The sequence below is a fragment of the Heterodontus francisci genome, chromosome 37 (genome assembly GCF_036365525.1).
Source record: "Heterodontus francisci isolate sHetFra1 chromosome 37, sHetFra1.hap1, whole genome shotgun sequence".
Taxonomy (NCBI): Eukaryota; Metazoa; Chordata; class Chondrichthyes; order Heterodontiformes; family Heterodontidae; genus Heterodontus; species Heterodontus francisci.
Window position 1 is genome coordinate 22,250,200 of NC_090407.1, and position 16,187 is coordinate 22,266,386.

The 16,187-nt window shown below is 44.9% G+C and overlaps 1 protein-coding gene across 1 annotated transcript in view; it reads right to left on the reverse strand.

The window, feature by feature from the left end:
• Positions 1 to 1,521: 1,521 nt before the first annotated feature.
• Positions 1,522 to 16,187, reverse strand: part of LOC137352016 (uncharacterized) — a 59,739-nt gene continuing 45,073 nt past the window's right edge. Inside the window, exons 15-22 of the mRNA XM_068016993.1 lie at positions 15,382 to 15,634; positions 13,498 to 13,615; positions 7,650 to 7,794; positions 5,546 to 5,747; positions 4,794 to 4,936; positions 4,514 to 4,649; positions 3,200 to 3,310; positions 1,522 to 2,151 (exon numbers count right to left, since the gene is read on the reverse strand). Coding sequence (XP_067873094.1) covers positions 2,080 to 2,151; positions 3,200 to 3,310; positions 4,514 to 4,649; positions 4,794 to 4,936; positions 5,546 to 5,747; positions 7,650 to 7,794; positions 13,498 to 13,615; positions 15,382 to 15,634 — 1,180 coding nt within the window. The 3' untranslated portion in view covers positions 1,522 to 2,079. The remainder of the gene's footprint in view (positions 2,152 to 3,199; positions 3,311 to 4,513; positions 4,650 to 4,793; positions 4,937 to 5,545; positions 5,748 to 7,649; positions 7,795 to 13,497; positions 13,616 to 15,381; positions 15,635 to 16,187) is intronic.

Consider the following 16,187-nt stretch of genomic DNA (forward strand, 5'->3'; position numbering starts at 1 on the left):
CCTCTGATGTTAGCACAAGATGTGTTTAGAAAAAGCTCAGATATCAAAACAAAATGCTGGAAATACACATCAGTCAGTATCCGAAAAGAGGACAAATTGCTATTTTAAAACTGACAAAGGTTTTCAACAGAACATTATCCTGTTTTTTTTGTAGAAGCTGACTTGCCCTTTATATAGCTGCAGCATTTTCAGACGAGACATTAAACCAAGGCCCTGTCCACCCTCTCAGATGCACCTAAAAGATCCCACGGCACTTTTTTGAAGAGCAGGGAAGTTCTCCCCGGTGTCCTGGTCAATTCCTTAAAGAACATCTCTAAACAAATTATCCCGTCATTATCTCTTTGCTGTTTGTGGAACCTTGCTCTGCCCAAATTTACTGCCACATTTCCCACATTACAACAGTAACTACACTTCAAAAAATACTTCATTGGCTGTAAAACGCTTTGGGACGTCCTGAAGTCGTGTAAAGGCGCAATATAAATGCAAGTTATTTCCTTTTCTTTCTTTCTGTTTCTCTTTCAGTTTGTGTATTCCAGTTTTATAGGCTTTGCTGGGTTTATTTCAGTTTTCTATTGGCTTTGAACAAGCAGTCCATCCCTGAACCTCAGGTGTGACCGTCCCTACAGATCTCCGTCTCTTGTTGAACAAGGCTCCCATTTCCTGCTCCTCCACTTGCTGTAGACTGTTTAAGAGTTTTAGTGAGATCGAACTCCACAAATGGTGTCATCTGTCTTTGAAAAAGGTTTCACAGAAAACCAAAACCCACAGCATCTCGTAAATCAGGTCCTCGCATCAACAGCAAGTCCCTGCTCAATATCTGGATTCATTTCAACCATTGCTTTAAAGGCCATCCGATTACATTGATAAGAGTTTTGTTCGAGAAGGGTATCAAGCAATATGGAGCAAAAGCGAATAAATGGAGTTAAGGTACAGATCATCCGTGCTCTGAACGGCAGGACAGTCTCAATCCCTTACTCCTGTTCATAAGATTAGTGTGCACGCAAACACGTATGCAAAGATGTGGATACAGATGTGTTTGAAATTTTCCTTAACCACCCTCCCTCCTCAAAAAATAAGGAAGTTGGGAACTCCCCCTATCTAGAACAGCTCTTTCCAATGAAGCTTAAAATCCACAAATCACAGATAATCCAGAAAAGAGGGATCTCTTTCCCTTTCGATAGAAACCAGCTCTAATTATCCCTCATTCAGTGGCATCTTCCCCGAACCAACACAATCACATCTAAAGGAATTTGGAGAAACAGGAACAGGAAACTTCAAACCCAAATAAAACCTTGGTTTGAACCTTGTTCCTGGATTAGCACCTGACAGATGAGGGGCTGCCAGTTTACTAATATATCCAACTCTTATTTGTCTACAGTTTTACTTTAGTATTCACACAGACCGGTAGAGTGTAATACCAATAAAAACAAGCATCTAAAGAAACTCACTGCTATGCCTGATCAAACATAATGGAAAACAAACATCAAAAGGCTCTGAATAATGTATTCATAGTTTAGTCAGAATTAAATACAGGAATTTAAAGAACACAAATGCTAAAATATTCTAAATTACAGTTTATAAAATTTACACAAAAATTAGAGAACTTGAAAACACAAACTACGACTAGTTTAAAAGAAACATTGAAATTAAAAAAATCAGTGGGCGTGACTGGAGAGAAAGCACAAACATTTAATTTTACAATTTAAATTTGATTCCACACATTTTCCCCTCATTAGATCCCCCAGTGCCGTGAACCACTCCATGAGCAGGACTACAGGACACTGACCCCACCTCCGGTCTCTGCAATGCTATTCGTCATCTAGCACTAGCAGATTAAAGTAAGAAGTCAGGCTCCCCTTTATCCTGTCCGTAAGGAAATGCTCAGCCTCCAAACTGCCCAACTGGGATCAGAAACCTACTGAAAGAGTAACAAAGACAGACTGACACTGGACACACAAGGCTCTTATCCACACCCGGAACAACTTGAGGAGGTTTTGATAATCCTTAGATTCAGCCTTCTGTTCACCTCCACAAGCAAAGACAGTCAGAAGCTTCAAGTCCATACTGAGAGCTCAATGTTCACTCATTCCCTTGCTGTAATTGTGGGTCTCCCGGTTTTACAACAGCCAAGCTGAACCAGGCAGTGAAAACCTGGGGGTAAAGCAGACACGTTAGGTTCATTTGTGTGTGAGCATCAGCTTTATATGGTACAAAATTAAAACTCAAAGTCTTCAGAGACCAAATTATTCCCTGCTTAACTCACAACTGAACCTATTTCTACAACAACAATGGTAACATTATTTATGTTGAATAACCTTCAAATGAATACAAGTTCAAAACAAAAGACTAACTCTGCATTTGATGACTAAGAGTATCCCAGTGTATCTTGTCTGAGACAAGAGGACAGCCATTTACTTCATTGTCGCCATTGCTGGTACAAAGTGAGAGCAGTACTCTGCATCACGCTCTTGAACATGAACTCCAGCTCCAGAGTCCTTCCACCCACACCACCTGTTCCACCAGATACGGAGCTGCCCACACAGCAGCGTATGGTCACTAACCCAAACCAACCATATTCCAAACTGAAGGAGCAAAATGTAACAAGCAGCTGATAGAATTTCATTTACTTTTAAGTCCAGACTAAGAGGTTCAGGCAGAAATTGTCAGCAGTTAATAGTGTGAATGAATAGCTCAGTGAGTAAATACATCAACCAGTGGTACTGAGCCAAAAAAAGATCACAGGTTCCATCTGCAGCTTGTGACGATCTCAGCCAGGGCAGCAGTTGGATCTACAATTGACCTCAGTACCTTGGGTAAGGGAGAGGGAAACCAGCTAGGCTTCCTGCTCCTGATCACTGCCCTAGGTTAGGAGAGGGAAAATCAATCAGTATTACTGCTCCTGATAATTGCCCTGTGACCCCTGGGCTAGGGAAGGCAAAATCAGCAGGGTTCTCGCTTCTGATAACTGCCCTAGGTTAGAGAAAAGAGAAGTCAGGCAGGGTTCTTTCTCATGATCACTGTCCAGCAGTCCCCACTGAAAAATGGAGGGGTGTGAGTGGCAAATACCCTGTCAGCCCTTGTTGACCGGCTCAGAAATGGAGAATGGTCAGTGCAGGAGAAACTGGAGACATTCAACAGTGAAAATCAGCACTTTCTGAGAGCGGCGACTGATCTTGTAGTTTTTAACTCTAGTACCTACATTTGACATCAGGATCCTGTCATCCTGAGCCGCAAACACTCGCGATACCTGCGTCTGTACAAAGCGTCTCCGCCACATCTGCCATGCCTTCCCCTCCAGCCTCTGCTGGCACTGTGGGTGGGAGAGATTATCTTAGTGTGAGTGCCAAACAAAGCATGGAACAAGCAGTGCCCAACTATTCACTTCTAAAGGCTTCCAGACTAGGGGCGGATTAAAGAACCATCAGTATCCCCACTACCGACACTGCATGGAGGGGGCACCTCATGTTTATCTATCAATGTAACAAGGACAAGGATCAGAGTCCATCATCCTAGTCCTGCTCACAAAGATGATCGCTAGCTCGACAGATGAACCTCTGAGGCATGAAGCAGATCTAGAAGCTGCTTCTACGTGCAGGTTATTCCTCCCAAAGATCCTCCTTACATCAGTACATTTCTATATCAATGTTTTTATGCAGCTCAATGACTTATTAACAAACTATGAGAAGGGAGTTGGAGGAAAGGTCTGCGTCCAATATGTTAGTGATCAGAGGCAAGCAGAGAGCCCATGCTTCCCATCCCAGAGAGGGAGAAGGAGGATAAGTGATCCTCGGCCACCCTCAGACCTACTACTGGCACAAGTATGGGAATACCACCACCTGGAAGTCCCCCTCCAAGTCACATATCATCCGGGCTTGGAAATATATCGCCTTCACTGTCCCCAGGTCAAAATTCTGGAACTCCCTCCCTAACAGCACTGTGGGTTTACCTACACCACATGGACTGCAGCAGCTCAAGAAGGCAGCTCACCACCACCACCTCTATTAGGGATGGAAAATAAATGCTGGCCTTGCCAGTGACGTTCACATCCCAAGAACAAATTTTTTTTTTAAAAGTGCTGAGTGCAGGACAGCTCATGTGATGCGAGTAGAAGAGGCAATTAATGACCAAGGAGTTTTATAGAGAAAGTGGGAGAGTGCTCCCATTCAGCCGAGCTAACACTTAATAATCCAAAATACTCTCGGATTTTATTATTCTTACTTATCCAGAATCTGGATTGAAGCCCAGACCATGAAACCGGTTTAAGGACTGTCAAAACCAATAAGTAATCATTAAAAACTAAGTCCTAGTTAATAGGCCTGCAGAAAGTCATTACAACCTGGACGAGGACAGTTGTACAACAAATAATCCCATGATGGGGCCCATTTAGAATCATCCATGTTGAATACTGATATTAAATTATTTACGCAAGTGTAAATTTAACAGGATTAAAACATTCAGCTCAACATGCAAACTGGTCAAATAAAGTGATTTGTTTCAGATGTGATTCACTCACCAGTCCCCTGGTTACTAGCATGCTTATAGTGAAGTCTTTCCACTGTTTCCAGATCTCTTGTATCTCCTCAACTCTCTTCTTCTCCAGGAATTGTTGCAGAAGAGTTTTGTGCCACCAGATTATCAGAAATCGTTTGCTGTGTAAAAATAAAACCTGCTTGCAAACACATCTTTAACTCATCAACACACACAGTCCACCCCTACAACACATACTTTATAACATAAAGAGGTGATTTTAAGACAACCAGCGACTTGAGTATTTCTGCAACAAGACTAATCACCATAATCGATTCCTGCAGTGCTCCTCTGCCTGATATTCCATACCATTCCACAGATTTGCCTGCTTCCGTGCCAACACAATAAGAACCCATCGTGACACAAATTTCCGGGACACATATTTGGAACGATGTCTGATTGCTTGCATCTGAGAAAGGACAACAGACACTTTATCATATTGAGGTGCTTGTGGGCTGCAGGCAGTGACTCAGGTAAAGATCACTAGGTAACAATCATCAGCCTTTCATAGGCTGCGACAGCCAGAAAATTAAGCAAAGTGCTTGAACATTTCATCTTCTCAAGTTTTAAGTTACCTGAAACTCTGGTACTCATCTTTTTTCTTCCACTCCACTACTTACGTGAAATTCACAGCACCATCAGAAATTATTTTAAATTACATTTTAATGCTCCCACACCCATCTTATTTTTGATCCCTGAAGAATTTAACTCATGCTGGGCTCAAGTTCCACAGGTACCAGCTGCCCTCCAGTGACTGGGAAGCACTGGGATCAGCTAACTCAACAGAGTCCAGGGACTCTTCCTGGGATCTGCTGGCTTCATTGGCTGAGTACCCTAGGTGCTGCCTTTACCCACCAGGCCATGGAAGAAACAACAAACTTTCTCATCTTGAACTTCAATAAATTATGAATAAATCACAGAAAAGCAAGATGTTTCAGTGCTGTATCTCTAAATTTAAATTAAATTAATCTAACACTAATGAAATTCTGGGAATCAGCACACGCTTCTCCACACCTACCTCCCTGTACCAGGATCTCAATGCTTTCTGTAGGATTCGCTCAGTCTGTCTTTGTACCAGTAAAATCAGCCTACTATGTAAGCTCAACTGATTTCTCCACGTCACAAACAGTGAACTTAACAGTAGCACTGAAACTTGAACAGAAACAGTCAGCATCCATTGCTTCTGCTGATGGACAAATTCAACCCAAGAGAGAAGGGACCTAGGAATGGGCAAGAAAGGAAACTATTTCAAACTCGACAGTTTATCCAGGAAACTCGTGGCTCAATCCCTGATTTATGCCATGTTAGCTGAGCTCAAACAGACATCTGTGAATGGTTATTGTAACAAAATATGTTTGTATGTACAATAGTGTTGTATCTCTGTAACAGAGGTATGGCTCAGTAAAGCCCATCAGTTCATGCTGCAAGATGTAAAATGCTCCATTTTGCTGCCTTGTGACACACAGCTGCCCATGGTAGGACCATAGAGAAAGGTTATGCTGATAAACGTAAGGACATAAGAACTCGGAGCAGGAGTAGGCCATTCGGCCCCTCGTGCCTTCTCCACAATTCAATAAGACCATGGCTGATCTGTTCTTGCCCTCAACTCCACTTTCCTGCCTGCTCCTCATAACCCTGAACTCCCTTGTGGATCAAAAGTTTGCCTTGAATATATTCAATGACTCAGCCTCCACTACTCTCTGGACTAGAGAATTCCAAAGATTAATGACCCTCTGAGAGAAGAAGTTCCTCCTCATTTCTGTCTTAAATGGGAAGCCTCCTTATTTTGAAACTGTGCCCCCTAATTCTAGATTCCTCCATGAAGGGAAACATGCTCTCAGCATCTACCCTGTCAAGCCTCCTCAGAATCTTACATGTTTCAATAAGATCACCTCTCATTCTTCTAAACTCCTATGAGCCCCAACCTGCTCAACCATTCCTCATAAGACAACCCCTTCATTCCAGGAATCAACCTTGTGAACCTTCTCTGAACTGCCTCCAATGCAAGTATATCCCTCCTTAAATAAGGAGACCAAAACTGTATGCAGTACTCTAGGTGTGATCTTATTAATGCCTCATACAGTTGCAGCAAGACTTCCCTACTTTTATACTCCATGCACCTTGTAATGAAGGTCAACATTCCATTTGCTTTCCTAATTAACTGCTGTACCTGCATGCTAACGTTTTGTGATTCATGTACGAGGATACCCAGATCCCTTTGTACCGCAGCATTCTATAGTCTCTCCCTATTTAAATAACATTCTGCTTTTCTATTCTTCCTACCATAGTGGATAACATCACATTTTCCCACATTATACTCCAACTGCTAAACTTTTGCCCACTCACTTAACCTATTTATATCCCTTGCAGATTCTGTGTCCTCCTCACAACTTGCTTCCTACCTATCTTTGTATCATCAGCAAATTTGGCTACAACACACACTGTCCCTTATCCAAGTCATGAATATAGATTGTAAATAGTTGAGGGCTCAACACTGATCCTTGTGGCACCCCACTAGCTGCAGTTTGCTCACCTGAAAATTACCCATTTATCCCACTCTGTTTTCTGTTAGTTAGCCAATCCTCTATCCATGCTAATAAATTACATCCAGCACCATGAGCTCTTATCTTGTGTAGTAGCCTTTTACATGGCACCTTACATGGCCTTTTGGAAATCCAAATACACTACATCTCCTGGTTCCCCTTTATCCACCCTGCTTGTTATATCCTCAAAGACCTCAAATTTGTCAAACACAAATTCCCTTTCATAAAGCCATGTCGACTCTGCTTGGTCTGAAGTTCAATAGTAAAATTTAAACATAACAGCTTCAAATAGATAAAAAGAAATCAAACAGACCCAGTTTCTATGGAGTGTATAAATAACAAAGTTTAGAAACATATTCATGACCGCTGTACACACAAGTGTCATCCTAACACTTTGTGCTGTTATGTGGTGTTGTGACTACAGCTAAGAATGTGTTTAAATTTTTGTTCTTTATTTGGCAGTGATGAGGTGAGGAGTAGCAACGGTTGGGGAAATGGGAAACCAAACAGCAGCAGGATCTACTTTCAAATGCTTCAAAGGGTGTGGGAGCACAGGGAATATTGTGGCCTAGTCATTACCTGCGGAGTAAAGTTAAATGATAGAATCTGTCAGCCTCTTTCGATTTCCGATATAATGTCACCACCTGATGAAATGCAGCTTGCACCACCCGGTGCTGTACTGCAAATATTTTCATCTGCAGCCGTGTATCATTATCCTTTCGCTCTGAAAAAGCAATAAATTTGAGTCTAGTCCATCTGTCAGAACTGCTAAAGATGAACATTACAATAATGGGCCAGTTCTGTTCCATAATTCCAGATACCTTTCTTGTAAAATATGCCTAGATATGGTTGATGTAAAAGTATGGGAATCAAAGCAGTATACATGGATGATATTTAGTAAGGGTTGCCATACGGCAAAACATGGATTGTCAGGAAATTGAAGGCCACTGTATTTTGCCAAAAATATTTACTTCACCACTAAAAAATGTTTTTCAAAAACACTTCAACCAATCAGCAAGGTTGACACACACTGCACACTCAAACAGTACAAACCCCTGCTGGCTCTCAATTCACTCTTACCCATCACAATTTAGAGAAAATATTTCAGGGGTCACAGTGAGTCAGTGATCGAGAGCGGGCAACACCCGAGATGTTATGAGCACTTTACCTATATTATCTTCTTAACATATATGATTCACAGAGATACACAGAAAACGGAGGCCATTGAAACAATATGCAAAATATGTGTGTGGGGTTCACTGGGATAGGATGAGGAAAGAGGACAATTAAACAAGTGACAGGAGGAGGAGGCTCCACAAATATCCCCAACCTCAACGATGGGGGAGCCCAGCACATCAGTGCAAAAGACAAGACTGAAGCATCTTCAGCCAGAAGTGCCGAGAGGATCTTGGCCTCCACCTGAGGTCCCTGGCATCATAGATGCCAGTCTTCAACCAATCCGATTCACTCCACATGATATCAAGAAACGGCTGAAGGACTTGGAAACTGCAAAGGCTATGGGCCCTGTCAACATTGCAGTAACAGTACTGAAGAATTATGCTCCAGAGCTAGCCATACCCCTAGCCAAGCTGTTCCAGTACAGCTACAACACTGGGATCTACCTGTCAGTGTGGAAAATTGCCCAGGTATGTCCTGTACACAAAAAGCAGGACAAATCCAACCCGGCCAATGACCGCCCTATCAGTTTACTCCCAATCATCAGCAGAGCAATGGACGGGGTTGTCGACAGTGCCATCAAGCAGCACTTGCTCAACAATAACCTGCTCACTGGTGTTAAGTTTTGGTTCAGCCAGGGCCACTCAGCTTCTGACCTCATTACAGCCTTGGCCCAAACATGGACAAAAGAGCTGAACTCCAGAGGTGAGGTGAGAGTGACTGCCCTTGACATCAAGGCAGCATTTGACCAAAAATGGTGTCAAGGAACCCAAGCAAAACTAGAGTCAATGGGAATCAGAGGGAAAATTCTCCGCTGGTTGTAGTCATACCTTTTTTATTTATTTGTTTCATGGCATGTGGGCAACGCTGGCCAGGCCAGCATTGATTGCCCATCCCTAATTGCCCTTGAGAAGGTGGTGGTGAGCTGCCTTTTTGAACCGCTGCAATCCATGTGGGGTAGGTACACCCACAGTGCTGTTAGAAAGGGAGTTCCAGGATTTTGACCCAGCGACAGTGAAAACACGCGATATAGTTCTGTCAGGATGGTGTGTGGCTTGGAGGGGGAACTTGCAGGTGGTGGTGTTCCCACACATCTGCTGCCTTGTCCTTCTAGGTAGTAGAGGTCGCGGGTTTGGAAGGTGCTGCCTGAGTAGCCTTGGTGCGTTGCTGCAGTGCATCTTGTAGATGGTACACACTGCTGCCACGGTGAATGTTTGTGCACGGGGTGCCAATCAACCGGACTGCTTTGTCCTGAATAGTGTCGAGCTTCTTGAGTGTTGTTGGAGCTGCACCCATCCAGGCAAGTGGAGAATATTCCATCACACTCCTGACTTGTGCCTTGTAGATGGTGGACAGGCTTTGGGGAGTCAGGAAGTGAGTTACTCGCCACAGGATTCCTAGCCTCTGACATGCTCTTGTAGCCACAGTATTTATATGGCTACTCCAGTTCAGTTTCCGGTCAATGGTAACTCCTCGGATGTCGATAGTGGGGAAATACAGCAATCATAATGCTGTCGAATGTCAAGGGGAGGTGATTAGATTCTCTCTTGTTGGAAATGGTCATTGCCTGGCACTTGTGTGGCGTGAATGTTACTTGTCACTTATCAGCCCAAGCCTGTTGTCCAGGTCTTACTACATTTCTACACGGACTGCTTCAGTATCTGAGGAGTCTCGAATGGTGCTGAACATTGCACAATCAGCAGCAAACATCCCCATTTCTGACCTTATGATTGAAGGAAGGTCATTGATGAAGCAGCTGAAGATGGTTGGGCCCAGGACACTACCCTGAGGAACTCCTGCAGTGATGTCCTGGAGCTGAGATGATTGACCTCCAACAACCACAACCATCTTCCTTTGCGCTAGGTATGATTCCAACCAGCGGAGAGTTTTCCCCCCGATTCCCATGGTCTCCAGTTTTGCTAGGGGTCCTTGACGCCATACTCGATCAAATGCTGCCTGGATGTCACCTCTCACCTCACCTCTTGAATTCAGCTCTTTTGCCCATGTTTGAACCAAGGCTGTAATGAGGTCAGCAGCTGAGTGGCACTAGCAGAACCCAAACTGAGCGTCACTGAGCAGGTTATTGCTAAGCAAGTGCCGTTCGATAGCACTGTCAATGACACCTTCCATCACTTTACTGGTGATCGAGAGTAGACTGATGGGGCGGTAATTGGCCGGGTTGGACTTGTCCTGCTTTTTGTGTACAGGAAATATCTGGGCAATTTTCCACATTGCAGGGTAGATGCCAGTATTTTAGCTGTACTGGAACAGCTTGGCTGGGGGCGCGGCACGTTCTGGAGCACAGGTCTTCAGTACTATTGAAGGAATGTTGTCAGGGCCCATAGCCTTTGCAGCATCCAGTGCCTTCAGTCGTTGCTTGATATCACACGGAGTAAATCGAATTGGCTGAAGACCGGCATCTGTGATGCGGGGATTTCAGGAGGAGGCCGAGATGGATCATCCACTCAGCACTTCTGACTGAAGATTGTTACAAATGCTTCAGCCTTATCTTTTGCACTGATGTGCTGGGCTCTCCCATCATTAAGGATGGGGGTTTTTTTGCAGCCACCTCCTCCCGTTAGTTGTTTAATTGACCACCACCATTCACGACTGGATGTGGCAGGACTGCACAGCTTAGATCTGATCTGTTGGTTGTGGGGTCGTTTAGCTCTCGGTCACATGCTGCTTCCGCTGTTTGGCGTACAAGTAGTCCTGAGTTATAGCTTCACCAGGCTGACACCTCATTTTGAGGTATGCCTGCTGCTGCTCCTGGCATGCCCTTCTGCACTTTTATTGAACCAGGGTTGATCGCCTGGCTTGATGGTAATGGTAGAGTGGGGGATATGCCGGGCCATGAGGTTACAGATTGTGGTTGAATACAATTCTGCTGCTGCTGGTGGTCCACAGAGCCTCATGGATACCAGTTTTGCATTGCTATATCTGTTCAAAATCTATCCCATTTAGCACGGTGGTCGTGCCACACAACATGATGGAGGGTATCCTCAATGTGAAGACAGGACTTCGTCTCCACAACGACTGTGCGGTGGTCACTCTTACCAATACTGTCGTAGACAGATGCATCTGTGGAAGGCAGACTGGTGAGGATGAGGTCAAGTATGTTTTCCCACCTTGTTGGTTCCCTCACCATCTGCCGCAGACCCAGTCTAACAGCTATGTCATTTAGGACTCGGCCAGCTTGGTCAGTAGTAGTACTACTGAGCCACCCTTGGTGATGGGCATTGAAGTTCTCTACCCAGAGTACATTCTGCACCCTTGCCCCCTCAGTGCTTCCTCCAAGTGGTGTTCAACATGAAAGCGTACTGATTCATCAGCAGAGGGGGTGGCGGGAGGTGGTAATCAGCAGGAGGTTTCCTTGCCCATGTTTGACCTGATGCCTTGAGACTTCATGGGGTCCAGAGCTGATGTTGAGGACTCCCAGGGCAACTCTCTCCCGACTGTATACCACTGTGCCACCACTTCTACAGGGTCTGTCCTGCCGGTGGGACAGTACACACCCGGGGATGGTGATGGCAGTGTCTGGGACATCGTCGGTCAGGTATGATTCCGTGAGTACGAACATGTCAGGCTGTTGCTTGACTAGTCTGTGGGACAGTTCTCCCAACTTTGGCACAAGCCCCCAGATGTTAGTAAGGAGGACTTTGCAGGGTCAACAAGGCTGGGTTGAGAGTCATAGAGTTATACAGCACAGAAACAGGCCCTTTGGCCCATCACATCTGCACCGACCATCAAGCACCAACCCATGCCATTGTTGTTTCTGGTGCCTAGGTCAATGCCGGGTGGTCCGTCTGATTTCATTCCTTATTGACATTTTAGCGGTTAGGCACAACTGAGTGGCTTGCTAGGCCATTTCAGAGGGCATTCCTACCACAAAGGAAGATGGTTGTGGTTGTTGGAGGTCAATCATCTCAGTCCCAGGACATCATTGCAGGAGTTCCTCAGGCCCAACCATCTTCAGCTGCTTCATCCGTGACCTTCCCTGCATCATAAGGTCAGAAGTGGGGATGTTCACTGATGATTGCACAATGTTCAGCACCATTCACAATACCTCAGATACTGAAGCAGCCATTGTCTATATGCAGCAAAACCTGGACAACATCAAGGCTTGGGCTGATAAAGTGGCAAGTAACATTCGCATCAAAGTGCCGGGCAATGACCATCTCCAACAAGAGAGAATCTAACCATCTCCCCTTGATGTTCAATGCCATTACCATCGCTGAAACCCCCACTATCAAAATCTTGGGAGTCACCATTGACCAGAAACTGAACTGGACTAGCCACATAAGTGCTGTGGCTACAAGAGCAGGTCAGAGGCTGGGAATTCTGCGGTGAGGAACTCACATCCTGTCTCCCCAAGGCTTGTCCACTGTCTACAAGGCACAAGTCAGGAGCGAGATGGAATACTCTTCACTTCTCTAGATGGGTGCAGCTCCAACAATACTCAAGAAGCTCGACACCATCCAGGACAAAGCAGCCCGCTTGATTGGCACCCCATCCACCACCTTTAAGATTCACTGCCTCCACCACCAACACACAGTGGCAGCAATGTGTACCATATACAAAATGCACTGCAACAACTCACCAAGGCTCCTTCGACAGCACTTTCAAACCCGCGACCACTACCACCTAGAGGCACAAAGGCAGCAGATGCATGGAAACACCATCACCTGCAGGTTCCATTCCAAGCCACACACCATCCTGACTTGGAACTGTATCAGCCTTCTTTCACTGTCGCTGGGTCAAAATCCTGGAACTCCCTTCCTAACAGCACTGTGGGTGCACCTGTACCCCAAGGACTGCAGCGGTTCACGAAGGCAGCTCACCACCATCTTTTCAAGGGCAATTAGGGATGGATAATAAATGCTGGCCTAGGCAGTGACACCCACATCCCCCGAATTTATAAAAAAAAGAGAAACATAAAGTCTGTACATGAGAAAGATAATGGTGTGCACTGAAACAATAGTGCAAAATCAATAAATGGTTAAAGAAACTGCAAATGTTGGCAGTGCAGTTGGCAAGGAATATTCTGAGGTTTGGGATTTCACATATCACATTGACACAACCTCACTGTATTTCTCTTTATTTCAGTTTCATCCAATGTGTCTGTGAACAGAGCCACCATTGCAACTTCTCTCACAGTTTATTGGATTTCTGAGCAGCTTTCCATCATAGCTCTAGACTGACAACCACAAAAGCAGCTTGTAATTTTAAGAAGGATTTCTGGCATTCTCACCTTTCACCAAGTTGGCCCAGCTGTTAAATAGCAGCCTCAATCGCCTCTCTTCATTGTTGCCAGCAAAGTGAAAGGATAGCTGGGATAATCTGACTGCCTCCTTCCAACGTCTGAATAACTATTAAACAAAATCCACATTCCATCGCATTCACATGAGAACATGGTGCAAAATAACAGCAATAGGACCAACAAAAGCAAACCTCACTGTCTGCAGCGAGTCCACACCTCAGCAGTTGACTCAGTCTCCTCCTCTCATGAAGCTTGCGGAGGATAATTTCATGTGTGTCACGTCCAACATGCCTGAGGCTAAGCCAGGAATATCAGGAGACTGTGGAGCACATCACAGCAGTGCCTGTTCTTGTCCTTATCTCTGACATTACCTTAGGTTGGCAGGGGAAAATCAGTCACTCCTGATTTCTAAATACTGCTAGAAAATACCTGTGTGGATATCAGGTGAGGTTGGGTTAGATCGTCCCAATGTTAAGCCACCTCATGTTTTCACTCCCCAGACTGATGCATGGAGAATGATCACTTAGAGAGGTACTAGAGACACTGTTGCTCATGAAACTGTACCTGGCAAGAGTAAGCGCCTTCAGGAGACAGAGGGAAAAATTAGCGAGATAATAAAATAGAAACTCAAAATTAGTTGTGGCAAGAGCTTTTTTTCTTTTCCTCCTATTTAATATATTTGGTGGAAGATTTAAAATCTGAACCTTTCTCCTCAGGGCTTTTCAGTTTGGCAGCGAAGTTGTGCTGCCCTTGTATGGCCTGTTGCCAATGCTGTCCTCCATTGCCCTGTTCCCAATGCTGTCCTCATGTGACTTGTAAAAAATGATATCTCACATCAGCCTGGCCTCAATTCACCAGCAAATAGCAGCTGTTCACTGACTTATGTACTCAACAACACCAATACATACCATGAAAACACAAAAGCTTATATAAATACTGACTTTGTTTTAGACAGTAAAATTAAGAGGTCTTTGTTGTGTTTGAGGGGGGTTGTGGAAGAAATGCAAGGGGAATCTGGAAGGATGAGGAGGGTAGAAGGTAGGGGGAGGGTAGAAGGTAGGGGGAGGGGAGGGTGCTTTGGTGCAACACTAATTGTCCATGCCCCACGGTGGGGGGAAACAAAAGCAGTTTGTGTTCAATTTTGGGTGCTCCGACTTGGGAAGGATGTAGTGGCTTTGGAAGGAGTCCAGTGCTGATTCATCAGGATGATCTTTGGGAAGGTGGGACTGAGATCAGATTGAGGTCTTGAAAATAGTGATATGAATTGACAGGGTAGATGCAAAGGATTTTTCTCTTTAGTACAGCAACATTGGACGAGAGGGCAGAATCTTATAAATAAACAAACTGGTTTAAAATGAAGCACAAAAAATGTCTTCATGCTAGAGGCTGGGAGGATATTGAATGCCTTAGGATGCAAAAACAATTGAGGTATTTAAAGGGGTGATCCTTATTTGAACAGTAACAGCATGAAAGGATTGCGGAAAGTGCAGAGAATTGGGATCAAAGATGGAGCTGTGATGACTCTCAAACAGATGGAAAAGGCAGGATGGGTAAATGTCCGTATCCCATTCCTATGAAAGTCCAACTTGTGCCTTGCATACTGGGACTACAGAACAAGACGAGCAAGTTCACCCCATAGAGTCGATCCATCCAGAAGCCTGCACCACCCTGGACTACCTCTACCATAAGAACATAAGAAAGAGCAGCAGGAATAGATCATATGGCCCCTCGAGCCTGTTCCACCATTCAATAAAATTATAGCTCATCTTCCACCTTCCCACACTATCCCCATAGCAGGAGCTAGGCATTCTTTGGAAGCATTACTTCTTATTCTTCAGTTGTAATTACTTTATACAAGACTGATAATTCGCCTACTATTTGAGTAAGGACTGTGTGTCGATGTCTGACAGCTCGGCTTAGTAACATCCTCTGTCTCCAGCAATGGGCAGCTCTCTGTGCTGTTCGAAGCAGTCTGTGATACTCTGAGAAGCGCCTGAGCTCACAGCGATACTTCCACCAACTAAAAGACCTCCACAGTGTCCGTCGGGTCTGTCCAGTTTGAAATGCCCGTAGGTTCTGCCGCCTCTCTTCTGTCTGAAGGGTGGCCAAGTGCCACGCCCGCAGATACCTACGTCAAGGAAACAATCACATCAATCAGAAACATTTCACAGGCATGACAGGAACTAAATATTAACATTGAAGAAAACATCTTCACCTTTCCAAGAAAAACCAAGTTATGGAATGGCAAACACATGGAGGCTAGGACTTCTTGCATGGCCCTCGGTCCAGGGAGGTCACTCACCGACCCAGCCTGAGCGCAGAACTTTAATCTGAAGTAAAGGCCTGCTACCCGACCCGAACCCGACAAAATGTGTGGGGTATGGGTCGGGTTGGGTTGCACTTCCGGGTCCGGCATTCAGCCTCAGGTCGTGCTGGGTCGGACATGCTCCATCACAGGTAAGTGGCTCCACTGTTAATTTAATTTTTGGACTAGAAAGGTGGTTTTGTTACAGTTAATTTAAGCTTGTGCAGATCAGCAACAAAGTGAAAAACGGAAGGTAGGTTAACTGATGGTCGGGTCGGGCGCGGGATAAAATGGAAGGACTCAGGCCGGCTCAGATATGGTTTTGTTGGGCTCAGTTCGGGTTTTTTTTTTTTGCAGACCCGAGCAGGCCTTTCCC